The sequence below is a fragment of the Sycon ciliatum genome, chromosome 5, assembly GCF_964019385.1.
Source record: "Sycon ciliatum chromosome 5, ocSycCili1.1, whole genome shotgun sequence".
NCBI lineage: Eukaryota > Metazoa > Porifera > Calcarea > Leucosolenida > Sycettidae > Sycon > Sycon ciliatum.
Window position 1 is genome coordinate 33506874 of NC_088647.1, and position 17033 is coordinate 33523906.

General features: G+C 47.1%; 1 protein-coding gene across 1 annotated transcript; it reads left to right on the top strand.

Moving 5' to 3' along the window:
- The first annotated feature begins 1370 nt into the window (after positions 1 to 1370).
- Positions 1371 to 11718, top strand: LOC135818398 (carbonic anhydrase 1-like). The gene is made up of 9 exons (XM_065331757.1): positions 1371 to 1657; positions 5355 to 5414; positions 5810 to 6138; positions 6692 to 6790; positions 7075 to 7147; positions 8215 to 8372; positions 9092 to 9208; positions 10286 to 10313; positions 11413 to 11718. The coding sequence occupies exons 1-9, from the start codon at positions 1624 to 1626 to the stop codon at positions 11463 to 11465; spliced, it is 951 nt and encodes a 316-aa protein (XP_065187829.1). The 5' UTR covers positions 1371 to 1623; the 3' UTR covers positions 11466 to 11718.
- The last annotated feature ends 5315 nt before the right edge of the window (positions 11719 to 17033 follow it).

The window sequence follows — 17033 nt, forward strand, 5'->3', positions numbered from 1 at the left end:
GAGGCGGACTTGGACATTGGGTCGACACACACCGTACAAGGGTGTTGGATGACTGGAACATTTAAGTAGTTACGATAATTAATTAGCAGATATTTCGGCGGTAGTTAACAACAAGAGTTAACAGCCATGGTTACCCGTGCGAGGAGTCTTTGATGATATAAAACGTGCGCTCCATGATCCAAGTCTTATTGTACTGTAAACGCACGAGCTGTACGAGAATTAAAGGCATAAGGTTACACTCGCTGGGGTACTGAACACGATCCGGCCGGCTGCAAGCACAGCGTACATCATAATAACGCGTCCTAGTCCTGACAGTGATTTCATTGTAACTCTTTCCGGCGCTGCTAGACAACTCTTGCCAATGGACTGATAAAATGCATTCCGACAAAGATCGGATCTTCGATTGTAAATTAATATTTGTACTACTAGTGATGATTGTACAGTACACGCAGTAAGGTGATCACCGCACTGAGATCTACTGGTACTACATGTACTACTAGCTCTCGCCACTCGGGAGCTAGCGAACGTAGAAATCCAGTACAGATAGTAATCACTACAATCTTGAAGTTCTGGGATCCTGCACAGTGAACGGTAGAGCTAGAAGTGGAATGCGCCCCCGTCTTGACGTGATCATGACATGAAGTCCCAGCTTCTAGACCCCTTATTGTCGTGGGCTTGACAGCAGAAAATCGCCTCCAGCGTGACTTTGACCCAGGCCGCACTCTGCGACGAATAGTTGACACCAGATCTGCGTCTCCTGACATTATCAGAACTGTGCACGGCACTAGTGAAACGTGTGCCACCTGCGAAGTCAAACCATGCACTCCTAGTCGGAGTCCTATGCAGCCCCGGCCCCTGGCCGGGGCCCTAGGGCCTTGACAGGCTCAACAATCCACGTGCACAGACCAACCATGATTGTAGCGTCACCGGATCCACGCTACCGCGAACTGCAATGCACAGGTGGCAGGACATCTGATAAAATCGGAATGAGCGCGAACAGTTTTCAAACATCGCCAAACGTATAATGCATGTGGGTGGTCGTTCACGACACAAGTCTCGCTCAGCTTCTCAGTTCAGGAGGCGTAGCACTAGCAGCTTGCTCAACATATTCCAATATCCCTTCGGACAAGACTGCCGTCCTGAACCTAGCAGGCTGTCAAACAAGCGAGAAGATGACTCTTTGATGCGCGAGTGCGGGGTCTCGGGTGAGACTACAGCCTGATGGCGCTGTCTAAAACAGACTATTTTGCACACGGCTCCTCTGCTTAGCGCCTCGGCAATCCTGGAACCTCGTGCAGAGTAAACAACTACATAATAGCTGTTTAGTTCATAAATCACTTCTCGTAGACTCGGACTGAACTTTAGCGGCCGCAGGGCCAGGGCCGCAGTCCACGCAGCGCACGTTTCGGCAGTGCAGAGCGCTTCTCTTCACGCCCTAGCCGCGCGGGGTGTGAACTGGACTGCTATAACACCATGTCTGACAAAGCTGGCAACGCCCGTTGATCTTGTGGGGTATAAATTTGGCTTCAAACACTCGCTGTCTTATCAGTCGTATCAAGATTTGAGGTGAACGAACCGACGTGGAGAGATCCGAAATTCCTTGACGGGCCAACAAGCAGAAGTATGAAGACAGCTTTTTTCTTCGCTATTGCCGTAGGTGAGTCGCATTGAACCATTTGTTTGAAAGTGAAGCTGATTCCTATATCGTTCTAGAAGGCAACACCAATAAATTGATGCACTCAAACAAATGTTTGTACTTCAATATTACCGCCGCTAGGTTGAAGCGTCGACGGTGTTTTCGATGGAATCGTCCTTGTTGCCTCTAGACGTCTGTTCTATGTATGAGGGTGGTGTGTAGACAAGGCCGGAACAAGAGATCACCTTGTTTCGCGTCCTCAGCCACCAGAAAACTGCCCCCCGCCAGCTCGAAATAGGCTTCCTGGACTTACATAAATGTTTGGTTACTAGTTTTGTGGTCACAGAGTCCGAGGTCGAATTTCAGTTCTTGAGTTTTGACAGCTAGAAGCACTGTGCGTACACGATACATGTACATCCACAAACATAAGTTACTTACTTGACTCTACTGCGACTATACTATGATAATACATGTGGCCGTGGGTGCATGGTTACGGATCAGTGTCTTGGTAGATGAACCACATGCACAGTCAGTCTGATAGGCCTGTCCCCTCAGCAGATGTCTGCAGCACTACTATTGTTGTGCATGTACTGGAAAATTTCGGACAAAGTGCTCGTACAGTGAAACCTGTCTAAGACGACCGCTCAAGGGACCTTCAAAATGCGCTCTCTGTCACCAGGTGGTCTCCTTATGCAGGGTCATTTGACTGGAACTAGCATCCCTTGGTCCTGGTTCAGTGGTCTTCTAGGACAGGTGGTCGCCTTATCCCAGTGGTCGCCTTGACAGCTTGTACTGTATCTCACTGTATCTGCAGTGTACTAGTATACTACAGCACTCAGGGCAGGGGCGTCGGAAGGTATTCCAGTGTGGTACTACGGTCAGCCATCTGAAGTACAATTTACTCGTGGGGGAGGGATGGCCGAGCCGAACAATTTGGAAATTTAGTGCCCAAATCAGTGCATTTTATTGATTCACGGGTAACTTGGGGCAAATAGTGGTACGGTTAATACCGTGGTGACCATACCGTGTGCGACACCACTGCACAGGCCATGCACACGTAAAGCCAGGTGGGGGGAAAACCCTCTTGCTGCAATCAAACATGCTTGAAGCTCAATCTGATCCCTGATGTTTGCCCACTTTAAGCATGTATGACTTAATGTACATGACTGGGAGCAGGACAGGTAGAAATCACATGTTCCCCCCAAATAGGCGAAGTCGAGTTTTCTCTCGAAAACCCTGCCTATGCTATTGAAGAACACAGTGAACACGAAAAACGGGGGGAAATCCTTGAAACCCCGTTCAACGAGGGCCTTTCAGCAAGCCCTACTCATGCAAAGCAGGGTGTAGGAGGGGTTTTGGAAGTGGTACGACCAAAGGTCGTTTTGGAGGGGAGTCGGGGGGACCTCCCCCGGGAAAATTTTGTAGAAAAGACACAAAATCCTGCGTTCTGGGAAGTTCTGGCACACTTCTGGCACAGTTTATAAAGCCATAGAACTATTTCACGGGCAGAAGAGACATGCATGGACATGCACAGATGCATGGCAGATCTACGAGTACGAGTCTAGAAAAAGGTCAAAGTCTGATGCGCATGTGCATCGATGGATCCTGATTTTTTATTACGGTTTTGCACGTTCCGGACGGACCACACTTTTCGAAAAGTGATACGGCCATGGTCGTACCAGTCGTAGCGGGTGCTACGCCCCTGCAAAGAGTATGTGAACCCCAAAATAAGGCACTTTCAGTGGCGGATCTAGGGGAGGGCGCGGTGGGCGCGCGCCCTCCCCTCAAAGTTTAACAGTTCGATGTTGTTTAGTGCATGCACATGGATGGGCAGTTGCGCAAGTGTTTGCACATGCTGTGACAAGTAGTTTCTAGCAGGGAGTAGTAAAATATGTATTTTTTAGTAAAATATGTATTTTTTAGTAAAATATGTATTTTTTAGTAAAAAATGTATTTTACTACTCCCTGGTTTCTAGTGTCAGATAAGAAAGTTCTTCTGAACACGGAGTAGTTGTTCTCTTAGACTTTGGTTGACTTTTAGTTTTGAAATTAGTGTTCAGTTGACGAACTTGTATAGCTAAGTCGGTGAAGGGGATGGCGTACCGCCCGCCCAAGCGGCTAGGGAGCCAACAAACTCTCCACGGATTTTTCGCGAAGCGAACTTGCGCTTCATCAGCTGCTCAGTCGAGCGATCCGTCTTTGGAGGAGAATTCGGACCACCGCGAAGATCCTGAGATCGAGGTCTGCTCAGACTCTGATCTTCCCCAAATGGAATCTGAAGTAGATTCTGACGACGATGGTGGGACTGTTAGTAGTAGTGATGCGAGTCGGGAGCGTTTACCTGTTGAAACTATCGCAGATGACGACGTTGTGACTGTCACGAATGTCGCGCGAGGCACTGCTACGCAGCGAAGTTACTCGGATGCTGTTGATGCAGCTATTGGCGGTGCAACTCTCAGCGATGCAGAAAAGCGCAACATACTTGTATTGGGAACCGGAAGCCTGATAAGCAGACGGTGTTGCCATCTAGGGATTATCCCGACAGCCGCCGAAAGACTGGTACTTCCACTCGCTCGCTGCTACTGAAGTGGTTTGAGTGGCTTGCCTATTCCGGAAAGGCTGGCGAGGAAGGCGTTTTTTGTGCGCCGTGTGTCCCGTTTCCTACATACATTGCATCGACAAGGATCAACCCGAGGTGAATACCTCATCATCCATTCTTACTGCTGGACATGGCCATCTTAGTTATCGTATATTTTATTATTTTGCCACTGTTCTCGATCTCAGCATGTCTTGAGCTTTGAAGCACTATCTTTACACAATTCAATGTAGTACGGCTATGTTCTACTACAGCCAGAGTCCTCAATGAAGTGGTTGAAAAAGTGGGAGTGAGTGCATGTACTAAAAATAGTAATTCTACATAACCGCTAAGCCTATGACGTAATGTGTACAAAATACAGGTACCGCATAGGTTCCCTGTCATGAATATTGCCCGCGCCCTCCCCTCAGCTGAACTCTGGATCCGCCGCTGACTTTTTCTGGAAAGTGTGAAAAGGGGCAACATGTGATTTCTACCGGCCCCGTACATTTAGGGCTCATCATTTTCATGCTCCAACCGTAATGTACTCTTGGTACTGCGTCTGGACCATCCACACCAAACCTTTAAGTACATTCCTGATGGCCTTGCTCAAACCTTTCTTCAAATAAGAGTCTGCCCATAAATTTGAAACTTTTAATAATCTGGATAGTGTAAAAATTCAAATTGAAATAATTTTATTCAAACACTATAAATTTCTTTTTAACCTCTATCCTTATTACATTTTGCTCTGAGGTTGCCGAAAGCAGGATTATCATAGGCAGGTGGCTGTGGATGCCGCTCCGCTGCAGATCTGCGTATGTCCTTTTGGTGGAGACTAAATTTGGGTCAGGTTTTGGCCATTTCAATTGACTTTCAATAGTTTTCAAGAGTATCACTGTCATGCAGTGTAAGGAAAAGTGAGGTGAGGTTAGTGAGAAGCTCTATTCGAAAAGCTGTTCCACCTACTTGCTTTGGATTTTCGACAGCTGGAAATATTTCTAGTATGTCAAGGACAATACATGTGGGCTTTTCCAGCATCATTGTAGAGTCAATGTGTGTTAAGTCTCAGCAAGGCAGGATGTCAGGACTGGCCGATATATGTTTCTGGTTCTGTTTCTGGCATTGTGTGTCTATGTCCTCCAGGCATGGTGGCGGCCGCGTCGGCAGCAGCCACGTGGAGCTCCAGCTCCAGGTCACCTCTAGGTAAGGAAAGAAGATGATTTTCTCTCCGGATTTTTATCTTTCCACCGAGATTTAAAGCGAAACTACTCTGTACGCTTGGTCTAGTGTATAGTTGCTCCCAAATAAAATTCTGTGCCCGAGGGGAGGGGGGGGGGGGGCGATCAGACTTAACACAAATAGGGATTCTGACTTAGATACTCACTTGCACACTTTCCGTAAAACATGTCCAGTGTGACAGGATGGTGTTGGTTTTCTACTAGTCTGCTAGCCATTGTAAGACAAGATTCTTACAAATTGTTACACTTGATATTGTGCACTTCAGAAGTAGGCCATCAGATCTGGGACAGTGTCTATAATCCATGGCATGACAAGGTTCTGTGCGAATTCTTACCCTCGCTGTTCTGTATGCCCTGTAGGCCCACAGAACTGGGGCAGCATTGCCGGCTATGAGCTGTGCGGAACCGGCAAGAGTCAGTCTCCCATCAACATCAACAAGGCCAGCACCACCTACAAGAACCACCCGGCCCTGTCTTTCGCCAACGGCGCTGGCAACATCGCCTTCCAGATGATGAACACCGGGCATGCCATCAACGCATTGCCCAGCAACCCTGACGGCGCACCCGTGCTGAGCGGCGGCCCGCTCGGAAGTGCCACGTACAGGCTCTACAATATCCACATCCACTTCGGCAACTCCACTCTGAAATCTTCCGAGCACGCCTTTGAAAACACCAGGACAAACGGCGAGGTAAGAGTGCACTTCTGCTGTCCTTCGGACGTAATCCAGACCAACACCGGAGAAAACTTTGACTCATTGCCCGTCAGTGGTGGACGTCGGGTCAAGGAGAAAAAGTAGAGCTTTGAAGGCAACCATGCTCATGGCCTGTTCTGATTTCATGTCTAGGAAATTTGCCCCTCTAAGAATGCTCGACATGCGCACAGAATGCTTCGTTAAAATTGCACTCGCATATTGGATTACCTCAGGTTAGCTGCCACACACAGATGGGTCTGTGTGTCACTAAGTATCACGTGATACACACATGTAAAGTAGCTTTGATTTAGTAAATCTCCAGGAACGTAGCCTGCTTGGGGTACAGGGGGGGGGGGGGGGGGGGGCACGTGTAGCCCCAAAAAACCTTGGGTCAGCATGCACATAATGACCATGATGATATGCACCAGCGCCAGCCATCCTATAGTGTACACATGACATGATTCAGATGAAGCGACCCCCCCCCCAGGGGACCACCTAGGCCCGTGACCTCCCTCATGTGTTTTCTCCTTTGTGTTTGCACTGGTTTCAGTTCCATATCGTCACATACAAGACTACCTACGGGAACATAAGCGCAGCCGTTGGTAGCGGTGAAGCCGGAGCCTTGGCCGTGTTTGGAGTGCTGTTTGACGTAAGTACCTGGATACGATTTCGAAATGGAAATCATCCACCTGTGACAAGATTTAGCAGTATGTCTAGTGCAAGGATGGTATGTTTCTTCAGGACCGAAAACGTACACTATCCTTCGAGTAAATTCCCTGAGTTCAAAGTTGTGCTACCCTACTCAGAATGTCAGGTCTGTGTGAGTCGTTAACATGTAAAGATTGTGGACGATAATGTATGATCTTTAGGTAAATGCTGCCAATATTCCTGAGAAGAATGTATGCGGATTATTCTCTTGGAATATTTCTGCAGGCACGCAACGTCTCCAACACCGATTCCGGAATCACCACTTTCATTGACTATGCTTCCAATCTCACGTACAATGGTAAGTTAATGAGAACGTCAGGATGATAGCATATGTGCCGGTGTGTATGCGGGTGCATGGGTGAGTGTCTGCGTGAGTATGCGTGCGCATGGGTGGGTGTGGGTGTTTGTGTGAGGGTGCGTGGGTGTGGGTGTTTGTGTGAGGGTGCGTGTGCGTGTGTGTTTCTGTATATTATGTATGTACGTACTTTTTGGTGCGGATATGTGCATGTTTGTGTGTATGTGTGTATGTGTGTGTGTGTGGGGGGGGGGGTTGTAATGAGCGCACGTGTGTGTGTGTGTGTGTGTGTGTGTGTGTGTGTGTGTGTGTGTGTGTGTATGTGTGTGTGTGTGTGTGTGTGTGTGTGTGTGTGTGTGTGTGTGTGTGTGTGTGTGTGTGTGTGTGTGTGTGTGCGGTGTCTGTGGAGACTAGTTCACATTCGATGGGGTGGTATGTGACGATCACAACTCCGATTTGCAGTGTGGATGTGAACACCAGGAAGGAGTATACAGCCATGCTGCTGAAAAAAATCCAGGAAAGGGCGAAAGAATTGCCTCTATTCCGTAGCTATGCAGAAGACGTTACTTCAGTAACGCCTGGCGCTAGCCAAGGCCCACATAGCTTTAATTTGGTGTTTATTTGTTTGTTTGTGTCACGCCTGGCATATCTGTCCCGCACCGTACCGCACCATCAAAGATAGCTGGCCACAAACAGCTGGCCACAATATTCAAATTGGGCTTTCAATAGTGTTAAAAACTTGCCAGGATTACTCTATACGTGTCACGCTGACAATGTTTCGTTCACTATAATTCGGTGGAAAAGAGAAGAGAACTTTAGTCACAAATCATCATGGTTCAAGCGCCAACAGGAAATTGTTACACAAATACAGGACATGGCAGGCTGTTTTTGCTGCAAGTTCATATTTCACGAGGAATATGCACTGTCTAAAGATCACTCATTGCATGGAGTTTGAAGTGACAGCGAAAGCAAGCCATCGCCTACTGGATTTGTATAGTACCTATGTGCATTGAGTACGCCTTTGAGCAGCTCTGAGTGACTCCGATTGTGCCCTTTGTTGTGCAATCCAGGCGACAGTTCAACTGTGTCCCTGCCATTCCCAATGATGGCCACCACCGAGGACCTGAAGACTTTCTACACGTACAGCGGCTCCCTGACAACACCTGGCTGTGCGGAGGTGGTCACATGGCTTGTCAACGATCGCATCCACTATGTAACGCCTGATGTGGTAAGAATTGAGTTAACATTCGTACTTTGTATTTGTGTTGTCAAGCTGTGTTGGAGATTGCGACCCATACTCGAAATTTTACTGTCTTAGAGTGCTTGCATTTCGGAACACTTGAGGTAAATACAAGAAGGGTAGAATCTCCATGAGACGAATCATAACAAATAGGCACATAACAAGACGCCTAGTGCAAAGGCACACTGCTGCAAAAGGTGCACTTAGTCCCCCTCCCCCCCCCCCCCTCCTCCGCCCCAGCAGGAGAAATGCCAAAAATGCATGTGGGGCGGGTGGACAGTTTCTGTGCATTGAATTGTGTAAATTCCACCTCCACAAACATGGAAATCGCACACTCGAACCTAGCTTATAAAATGGCCCTGTGAACTGGTCTGTGACGCAGCAAAAATTGGTCACTGTGACTGGAAAAAACACCTTCGCAGCGGGATGCACACTTTTCTAATTGTTACCTTGGCACAATTGTGTACGATGGACTTCAGGGCTAGTACATACTGCATAGTTTCAGTGATACGTTTCCATTACCAGCCTGGATTTGGTGGGAAAAACTGATTATGTGGAACGAGACCTGTCCGCTCTTAGGAAGGGTGTAGCGACCTATTTCCTTACCTGACGTTTCACAGAACGAATACCGTCTGGGGACTATAATTATCGTTATATGGATTGTTCGATATTCCGTTTACTGTCCTTGCTCACCTGTATGCCTGTAGATGGATCAGCTGGCTGGTCTCCGAAGCGGCAACATGTCCGTACCCAGCTACCTGCTTCTGGATAATACGCGCCCACTTCAGATGCTTAACGGACGCGTCGTAGAGAGGAACTTTGAAGTAAGTGTCTATGCTGCCCAGTTTATATTGGCTTGCTTCTTAGTTGCTAGATTTCGTTGCTCAGTACAGTAGGTAAATTCAGTGTTACCACATCACTCTAAGTACTCTGGTTGTCACCCTTATCCGCTCAGGGATTTATTCCGTAACATGTCTCATTGGGGTGTAATCCAGTTGAGTGGGCTGTGCCAGATCTTGTCATCGGAAATCCATCACGTGCCTAATACGGCAGGTGATCGCTCGGATATTGTAACTGTCTGCCCATGGTCCAGTCGCTTGCTTGGACGAGTTTCAGTATAAACCCACCGGGACCATAAGTGATATGAACAAAATAGCCAAAGCATAGCCCTTTATATCTCATTCATATAACTTGGAACCTTCCAAGTTGGAAGGCTGTTCGAATGTGCATCCAAAACGTGCTAGAGCTGATTGGCAGTTAGTTGAACTTCAGTACCGTCGGTCAGTGTCGTGCAATGTTATCCTATGAACTGATTGTCAAGTAACTGGTGGTGTCAGTAGACATTATAGCATAACTTGTAGTTCCTTGCTCCTTTTCTTTGCACTACATAGCCTAAAAATCCACATCAATTATGTGGTGAGCAGTGTGATTATGTATACAATACTTTAGTTGAGCACGCGACCTTCTTCTCATAATCACCAGTCTATTTACGTACACACAATGTTGTTTGCAGGAATGACCGAGAATTTATTGCTCATTGCTATCGTGTTCGGCCTCATTTTCTCTGTGCTGCGCCGATGAAATCCACGAAGGACAAAACAGTTCTGTCCGCAGATTGAGTATGACCCCGAGTCATGTAGTTTGTGTACAGCTTAATGCATACATAATGTACCGTTGCCAATAGAATAGCTAGAGAAGGGCAGACGTACTGTGTGCCTGTGTGCATGTGCCAGGCAGTCAACTCATGCACATGCATGAAATTCAACCAGTCAGAAGTAACTGTCCACCTCTCCGTTTTTTCTTTACAACTTTGCACAATTTGATCGCTGTAATCGAGATGTACAGATTTCTTCTCAAATGTATAATAATCATTCCTCTGCTTTCTCGCTTTGTGTCACCAGGCCCCATCAGCTGCCAGCATTGTCTCCGGTAAGTTGAACACAGTCAAGAGATAAGAAGAGCTGTGATGTCATTTTATGGCTGTGTTTACAGGAGAGTTTTCATCTAGGGTTAAATGACAACTCGGCCCCAGTGTTCAACCTGCCATCGTTCACATGCTCTATTGCACTTGACCAGGGCTTTTAACCCTCCCCTAAGGGAAGGTGCACTACTGCATTTCTGGGCATATTTAGCCTGAGGATTGCACAGCATCGCTAGTTCAAATTTCCCCCAAAGTTGTTACATGACGATATACATGTAGGACTGTAGAAAAGGAACTTTATCAGTATGTCAAGAGTGCAGCCGTCAGCCCTATTCATGTAGACACCCACTTGTTTCATCGTACAGAATTTGAATTTGACAAAAAAATGGTCTTTACAATGCGCTTGCATGGGTGTCTATTTGTTACGGGATGGGTATGAGTGGACAGTACGGAGGATTAGCAAGACGAAATTCGCGTTCGCGTTCGCTCTCCAAAGGAAAGTCGAACTCAGTGACGGAATTCGCGTTATGAGAAGGATTAGCAAACAGAATTCGCACATGCATGACGCTGACACGACGTACATTGTGTACAGACAGTAGAGCGTGGTAATTTTATGACTGCCCTGACACGAATCGCGGATTCGTGTTCCGACTACTTTTCCGAGCTAAAAATGCGAAAGTTCGCAATCCAGTTGGCGAACTGAAAAATGTTTGCGAACCCGAACGCGAATTTCGTCTTGCTAATCCTCCGTAATAACTGTATCATGACACCTACGTTATGCGTGAAATAACGTTACTATGCGCTCAGAGCATTGCGGACTGTACCAGCAGCTGTTGCTGCTTAATCTCAATTGTATCATGCTACACGGACAGTCCCGAATGAGAATGTGTAACTATCTGCTCTAGGTAGTAACTTGGGGCTGGTTGCCAATTTTCCAAATGGATTACTGTCTTTTCCAAAAAATGTAACACTTGAGTTTGAAATCAGCACAGTGTTAAGTTTCGTAGCTTTCTGATTCCAATGCATGTGTAGGTCTGTCGCATGTATTCGAACACCACTTGATAATGCCGATTTTGTGTCTGCCTGATTATCCTGGACTTTCTGCAGTATCTCTCGTCAGTGTTCTCGTTACCATCGCAGCATCCCTGAAGAACTGGTAATCAGAACTCCATAGTGGAGGTTTTGGCTACAGTACCTGCTACCGCCTACTTTCCACAAATCACCCTTGACTTTTTCTGACGTTCTTTATTCTCTTTCAGTGCTCGTCAGTTTGGTTACGTTCATTAATCATATCATGGTGCTCTCGCTATGTGCCGGCTGCATTCAATACGGAGGTTGCCCAAAGCTAGAACTGTGTTCTGGAAGAATGCATGTTCATTTGAAAGACGTATCTGGTATGCCCGAGGGCTTTAAGTCCATGTTCGTGAATGATCTGCAACCTGGGCTAGTTCGCCACATTCACTCTGTGGTGTCCTGATTTTTTAGGGGAACCGTATTTTTCGGAGTATAGTGCGCACTTTAGACATGCTATTTTAGGCCCTAAATCGCAGGTGCGCACTATGCTCCGAATATGAAATGCATGTACTTCAATGAAGATTGAAGTGCGCACCCCCAATGAAGATTGGGGGTGCGCGTTATACAAAGGTGCGCACTATCCTCTGAAAAATACGGTATTTGGCTGGTTTGGGGGTACTGCTGGATGAGATCCCGTCAGGTTTGTGAAACTTCTGGATGAGATCCTGTCTGCTTTTGCGATTCTGCTCCTGAATGGGCAGGTTCTATTTCCTTCCGTAAATTTCCCACCAACGTACTAAGTCGAGAACGTTGGTTCTCCACCCTGCCCGCTCGACTCCTGGACAGATGCCAAGTTTTGGATTTGATTGCATGTTTACAAATCTGTTTTCGTTGTTTAGTAGCTGGACCCGACAGGCCGTGTTGAATGGAGCATTTACGTGATGGGTTTGGCCCGACCGGGCTCAAAGTTCAACCTGGGTTGAATCCTCGTGTGTGTGGGGGGGGGGGGGGGGGCAGGTCGAGCAATAAAAAATAATGATAATATAAAATTCAAGGTTTCGCCTGAAGTTAGACTGAGTTTTAACTTTTCAGCATCCGTAGGTACGCCACCACCCTGCAAAGATCGTAGGTACGCCACCACCCTGCAAAGATCGAAGGCGCAGATTCAACTCTTAAAGCGGTTGTGGGGGGGGGGGGGGGGAGCAGATCAGCTCACCAGCAAAGTGTTCAATTCAAAGAACGAAAATTCCATTCGATTCATCCATGTTTCCATCGTGCCAGGCCACGAGTTCCCAATGAACTGGGGGTCGCAGCACGCCTGAAAAAAACATTCCGCTTCCGCTTCCTGGTACCCTCTGTTATTCAATCATGATTTTTGGACCATCCCTCTATGCCTGTTTGCAATACATTGCAATGCAATCAATTACTAAATTGTGGATAAATGAAGGTAGATGGTTAAATGTGAGAGCCAGAGCACAGAGAATCTTGGGGAGAGAAACATTCTACTTGCTACAAGTCATGGGCAGGCTCATTGGTCTAACGTGATGTCTAACGTGATGTCTAACGTGATGTGAGATGGTGCTGGAGCGGCCTGCTATGCTCCGTCAACTACTTTTTTTGTAGAGGTCCCGGCATCTTCGAAAGACGTCGCACGAATTCGAGGGGTAAGCAGAAGCATGAACAAAATGAAAGGTTTAGAATTATGGAGGACCCAATTGGGACCACAGCAGAGAATAACGAATACTTGAAACAGATAATTATTATTAGGGCTGAAGAGCAGTGTCAGATGAAGGGTACCATACGGGTTGAAGCAGAGTTTAGCCACTCAGGATAGGCAAGAATTTGGCTGAAAGTACTTCCTGCCGTGGAACTGCAGTAAGCGGTTTGTCAGTCAAATTCACACAAGAAAGGCATTAGGACGTTGCAATCCACGTCATTATACCGGCCCGCGTGGCCATAGCCATCATCACCAATCTGGAGACAATTTTCGGAACCGCGATTATTGGGCTCCCTTGGTGCCCAGTTGTCGAAGATTATAGGTTGACCAGTCACCCAGTGCCACTTGCCATCACCATCCTTATCCTCGCCTCCCAGCCATATGCCCGGCCCTAATCCAGTAAATACGTTCAATTTCAGCACCGTGAATAATTCCTCGTTACTTCGTATAGATGCCAGCCTTCCACGTTGCACCTCACAGCGAGTTTTTGCATTGTCCCAGGTCATTGCTGTGCCAATTACCTTGTACTTGTGAGAAAGGTCAATGCGTTGGAGGATCTGATGGAGGCCGTCCAAAATTTCGCGCATCATCGATTTAATTGATTTCGTTTGATTGCGGGCCATTGACCCGAAGAATTTCTCGGTTAGCCAGCGCTCCTCGCAGAGATCACCTTGGTAGCCGATTCTGCAATGGCACACTGCCTTTCCTTCTCGACTCACACAAGTTGCCCCGTGCTTGCAAGGGTCCGTGCGACAATAGTCTATTTTGCTATTACACAGTCTGCCAGTGCGCCCCAGGGTGCATGCACACGCAAAGTGGTCTCCAGTGGCTTGACGAATGAAAGTGCCTCCGTGCTGGCAAGGATTCGGCGAGCAGGCGTCCTCTCCACAGTCTACTCCATGAAAACCTGCATCACAGCGACATACGTAACTGTGCTTCTGCAACTCACACTGCCCGTGGCCACTGCACGTTGAGTATTTAGGGCAATTCGATGTGACTGGAGTTATCGACACTCTGCTGGGATTGCGTTGCCTTACCATTGATGGGAGACACGAGAAAATCAAAGTCCTGTGTGTCCTCGAAGTAATGCCAGCAACGTGGAGAACGGCACCCGAAGACTCAATTATGTCGCTGAGATGTAGCTCTTGATTTGCTAGTGCGGACTCGTACGTCTTGGATCTTTGGTTGCCAATGCCCATTGCGCTGAACATTTTAGCAAGACAGCCAGAAGCAGGTGTACTATTACTAACCTTATGAAGAGCAGTCGCTTGTGATTTAGGACACAAGAGAAGCAAGGCACAGGAGAGGATTGTTCGTATAAGCATCCACATTGCTAGTCCCTCACTGCTATTCACCCTCTACACAGCATGAGTTGTGCTCTCCTGACGAGTATATCAGCATACACGTTACGCTAATTATTCGATTTCAAGATTCCATGCGTGACGGATGAGCTATGCAGAGGTGTAATTTGGGCTTTGAAAGTGAGCAGCAACTTACTTCCAACGCGACTACTGACCTCCACTGGACAACGCTCAACGGGGATCGTGATTATGTACCTAGTACCTGTATCTACGCGCGATTCATCTTGGTGACTGCTGGTAGCGACGTTTGGGAATTACGTCAAGTACGTGGATCGCTAGCTGGATGCATTACTTCTATATGAAACTTATACATTCAGAGGCACGTATACGCGCTGAGGTCGTGGACCCTTCCATGGCAAGTATGATCGGTTCCTGAAGGGTTCGGAGAATGATGATGAACTCATACTGGTTTCGTCTGAAGCATACATGTACATGTGTACCTGATTCAACGGAACCATGTCCGTCAAAAATAATGCGAAGTCGGTTAGAAATGTAATACGTGTACTGTAACAGGTTTAATCAAACTTGAAAAGTAAGAGGCCTGGTTGAGCGTGCCTCGACCAGTTATATACAAATGTGATAGTATACATGTGGCAATGGCGCCAATGAAGGTGCTAATAGACAGGCGTAAGACGCATGAGGTGCGAGGGAGTGTAAAGTTATAGAGAACAGGGGAAAACTGTTACATCATCCCCCTCCTATGGAGAGGAAGGAGCTTATAACCCAAATGCTCAAGTGGAATAGAGTACAATAAGCGCAAACACGTGCGAGACGAAAAAAGGCTTTGCACTGAAGTAACACAATAAGATGACTGAAACTCCATGCAAATTAAAGTGTAATAAGCTCAACAAATGTGTAAGGTGAAACTAGAAGTTCAACTGCAAAACTCAGCGGGCAGAAGCCAAGGTTTTGTACTTCTGAAGTGGAACAATGTCATTACCAGATTCATCCAACAAATAATGTTCAGGCTCCCAAGTGGCATCAGAGTAGCCTTGCCACTTGACTAGGTACTGAAGCTGATTCTGCCGGCGGCGGTGACTGAGAATGTTCTCCACCACATAGCGGGCATGACCATCAAGGTCCGTGATAGGCGGAGGCGTAGGCTGTCTCCTATTAGGAATAGCGTTCTTCTCGTAGGCACGGAGTGCCGACACATTAAATACCGGGTGACAGCGGCTGGTATGAGGCAACTTGAGCTTGTAGGCATTCGGGCCGACCACATGGGTTATAGGAAAGGGGCCAAACCACTTGGGGCGTAATTTATGGGATGGTCGGTCCCGAGCTTCAGGAGTCAGGAGGAAATCCCGGTAGACCATTACCAAATCTCCCACCTTCAGCTTTCCCTCGACCCTTGTCCGATCTGCATAGAAGGCCTGACGAGCTTGAGCTGCCACTAACGCATCTTGTGAGATCTTGACCGCGTCTTGTCTTGCTTGCAACCAATCAGCTGAATCTCTGCCTCCCTGAATAGGGTTGAGGAAGTCGGGTGGCGCTCTGGGATTTAGACCGTAATTTAAGAAGAACGGTGTGTTTCCTGTAGATGATTGAGTAGCGCTGTTGATAGAAAACTCACAGAGAGGTAGGAGCATATCCCAGTTATCTTGTTTATGATTTACAAAAGCCCTCAGCACATCCTCTACTATTCTGTTTACTCGTTCAGTTAGGCCATCTGTCTGAGGGTGATTGGCAGTACTAAATGCTAGTTTCGTTCCTAAGCGATCAAACAATTCCTGAAAAAATGCTGCCGTAAATCTTGGATCACGATCACATACAATACTAGAACTCAAACCATGAAGTCGAAATACATGTTGAATATACAGATCAGCACTTCCTTTAGCGTCAATAGTAGAGGAAGTAGGTGCTAAATGTACACACTTTGTCAAGCGGTCTACAAATACATATATAGCATCATGACCTGTATCGGTCCTAGGCAAACCCATGATAAAATCCATCGAGATATCCGCCCACGGCTGACTGGGCACTGGTAAATTCTGCAAGAGACCAGTTTTTAGCTGGCCGCCTTTAACTCGTTGGCAGACGTCACATGACTTGACAAACGCCTTTACATCCAGTCCCATTCTGGGCCAATAGAAATATCTAGCGAGTCTGAAATAGGTGCGATCTCGACCGGGATGCCCCGCAGTCACACAGTCATGGTATTCTTGAAGCAGGGCGAGTCGGAGTTTGCTACTCTTTGGAATACATAACCTGTTCTGTGGTGAAGATCTGAGATAAAGATAACCGGGTGTTTCATTTAGAAGGTAACGGTCGTGCAGATTGTCATGGCTTGAATTTTTCAGTCTCCTGATAATGGGAGCAAGATCCTTGTCGCACTTGTAACCGCTGACAATTAACTGCGCTAAGTCTGGATTAATCTCTAGGGTATGCTCTATGGCATTCAACTGAATGTTAGGAGGATAGGATGACCCGCCTATTTCAGAATCACTGAACAGATCTGGACGGCGTGAAAGCGGGTCGGCAATGTTTTTCTTTCCTGGTTTGTGAAAGACCGTAAAGTCATAGTCAGCTAAAAACTCTACCCATCTTGCCTCACGCTTGGTGAGAGTCGGTTTGGTTCGTAAATAGACAACACCCATATTATCAGTCATCAGGTCAAAGTGGCGGAATAGATAGAT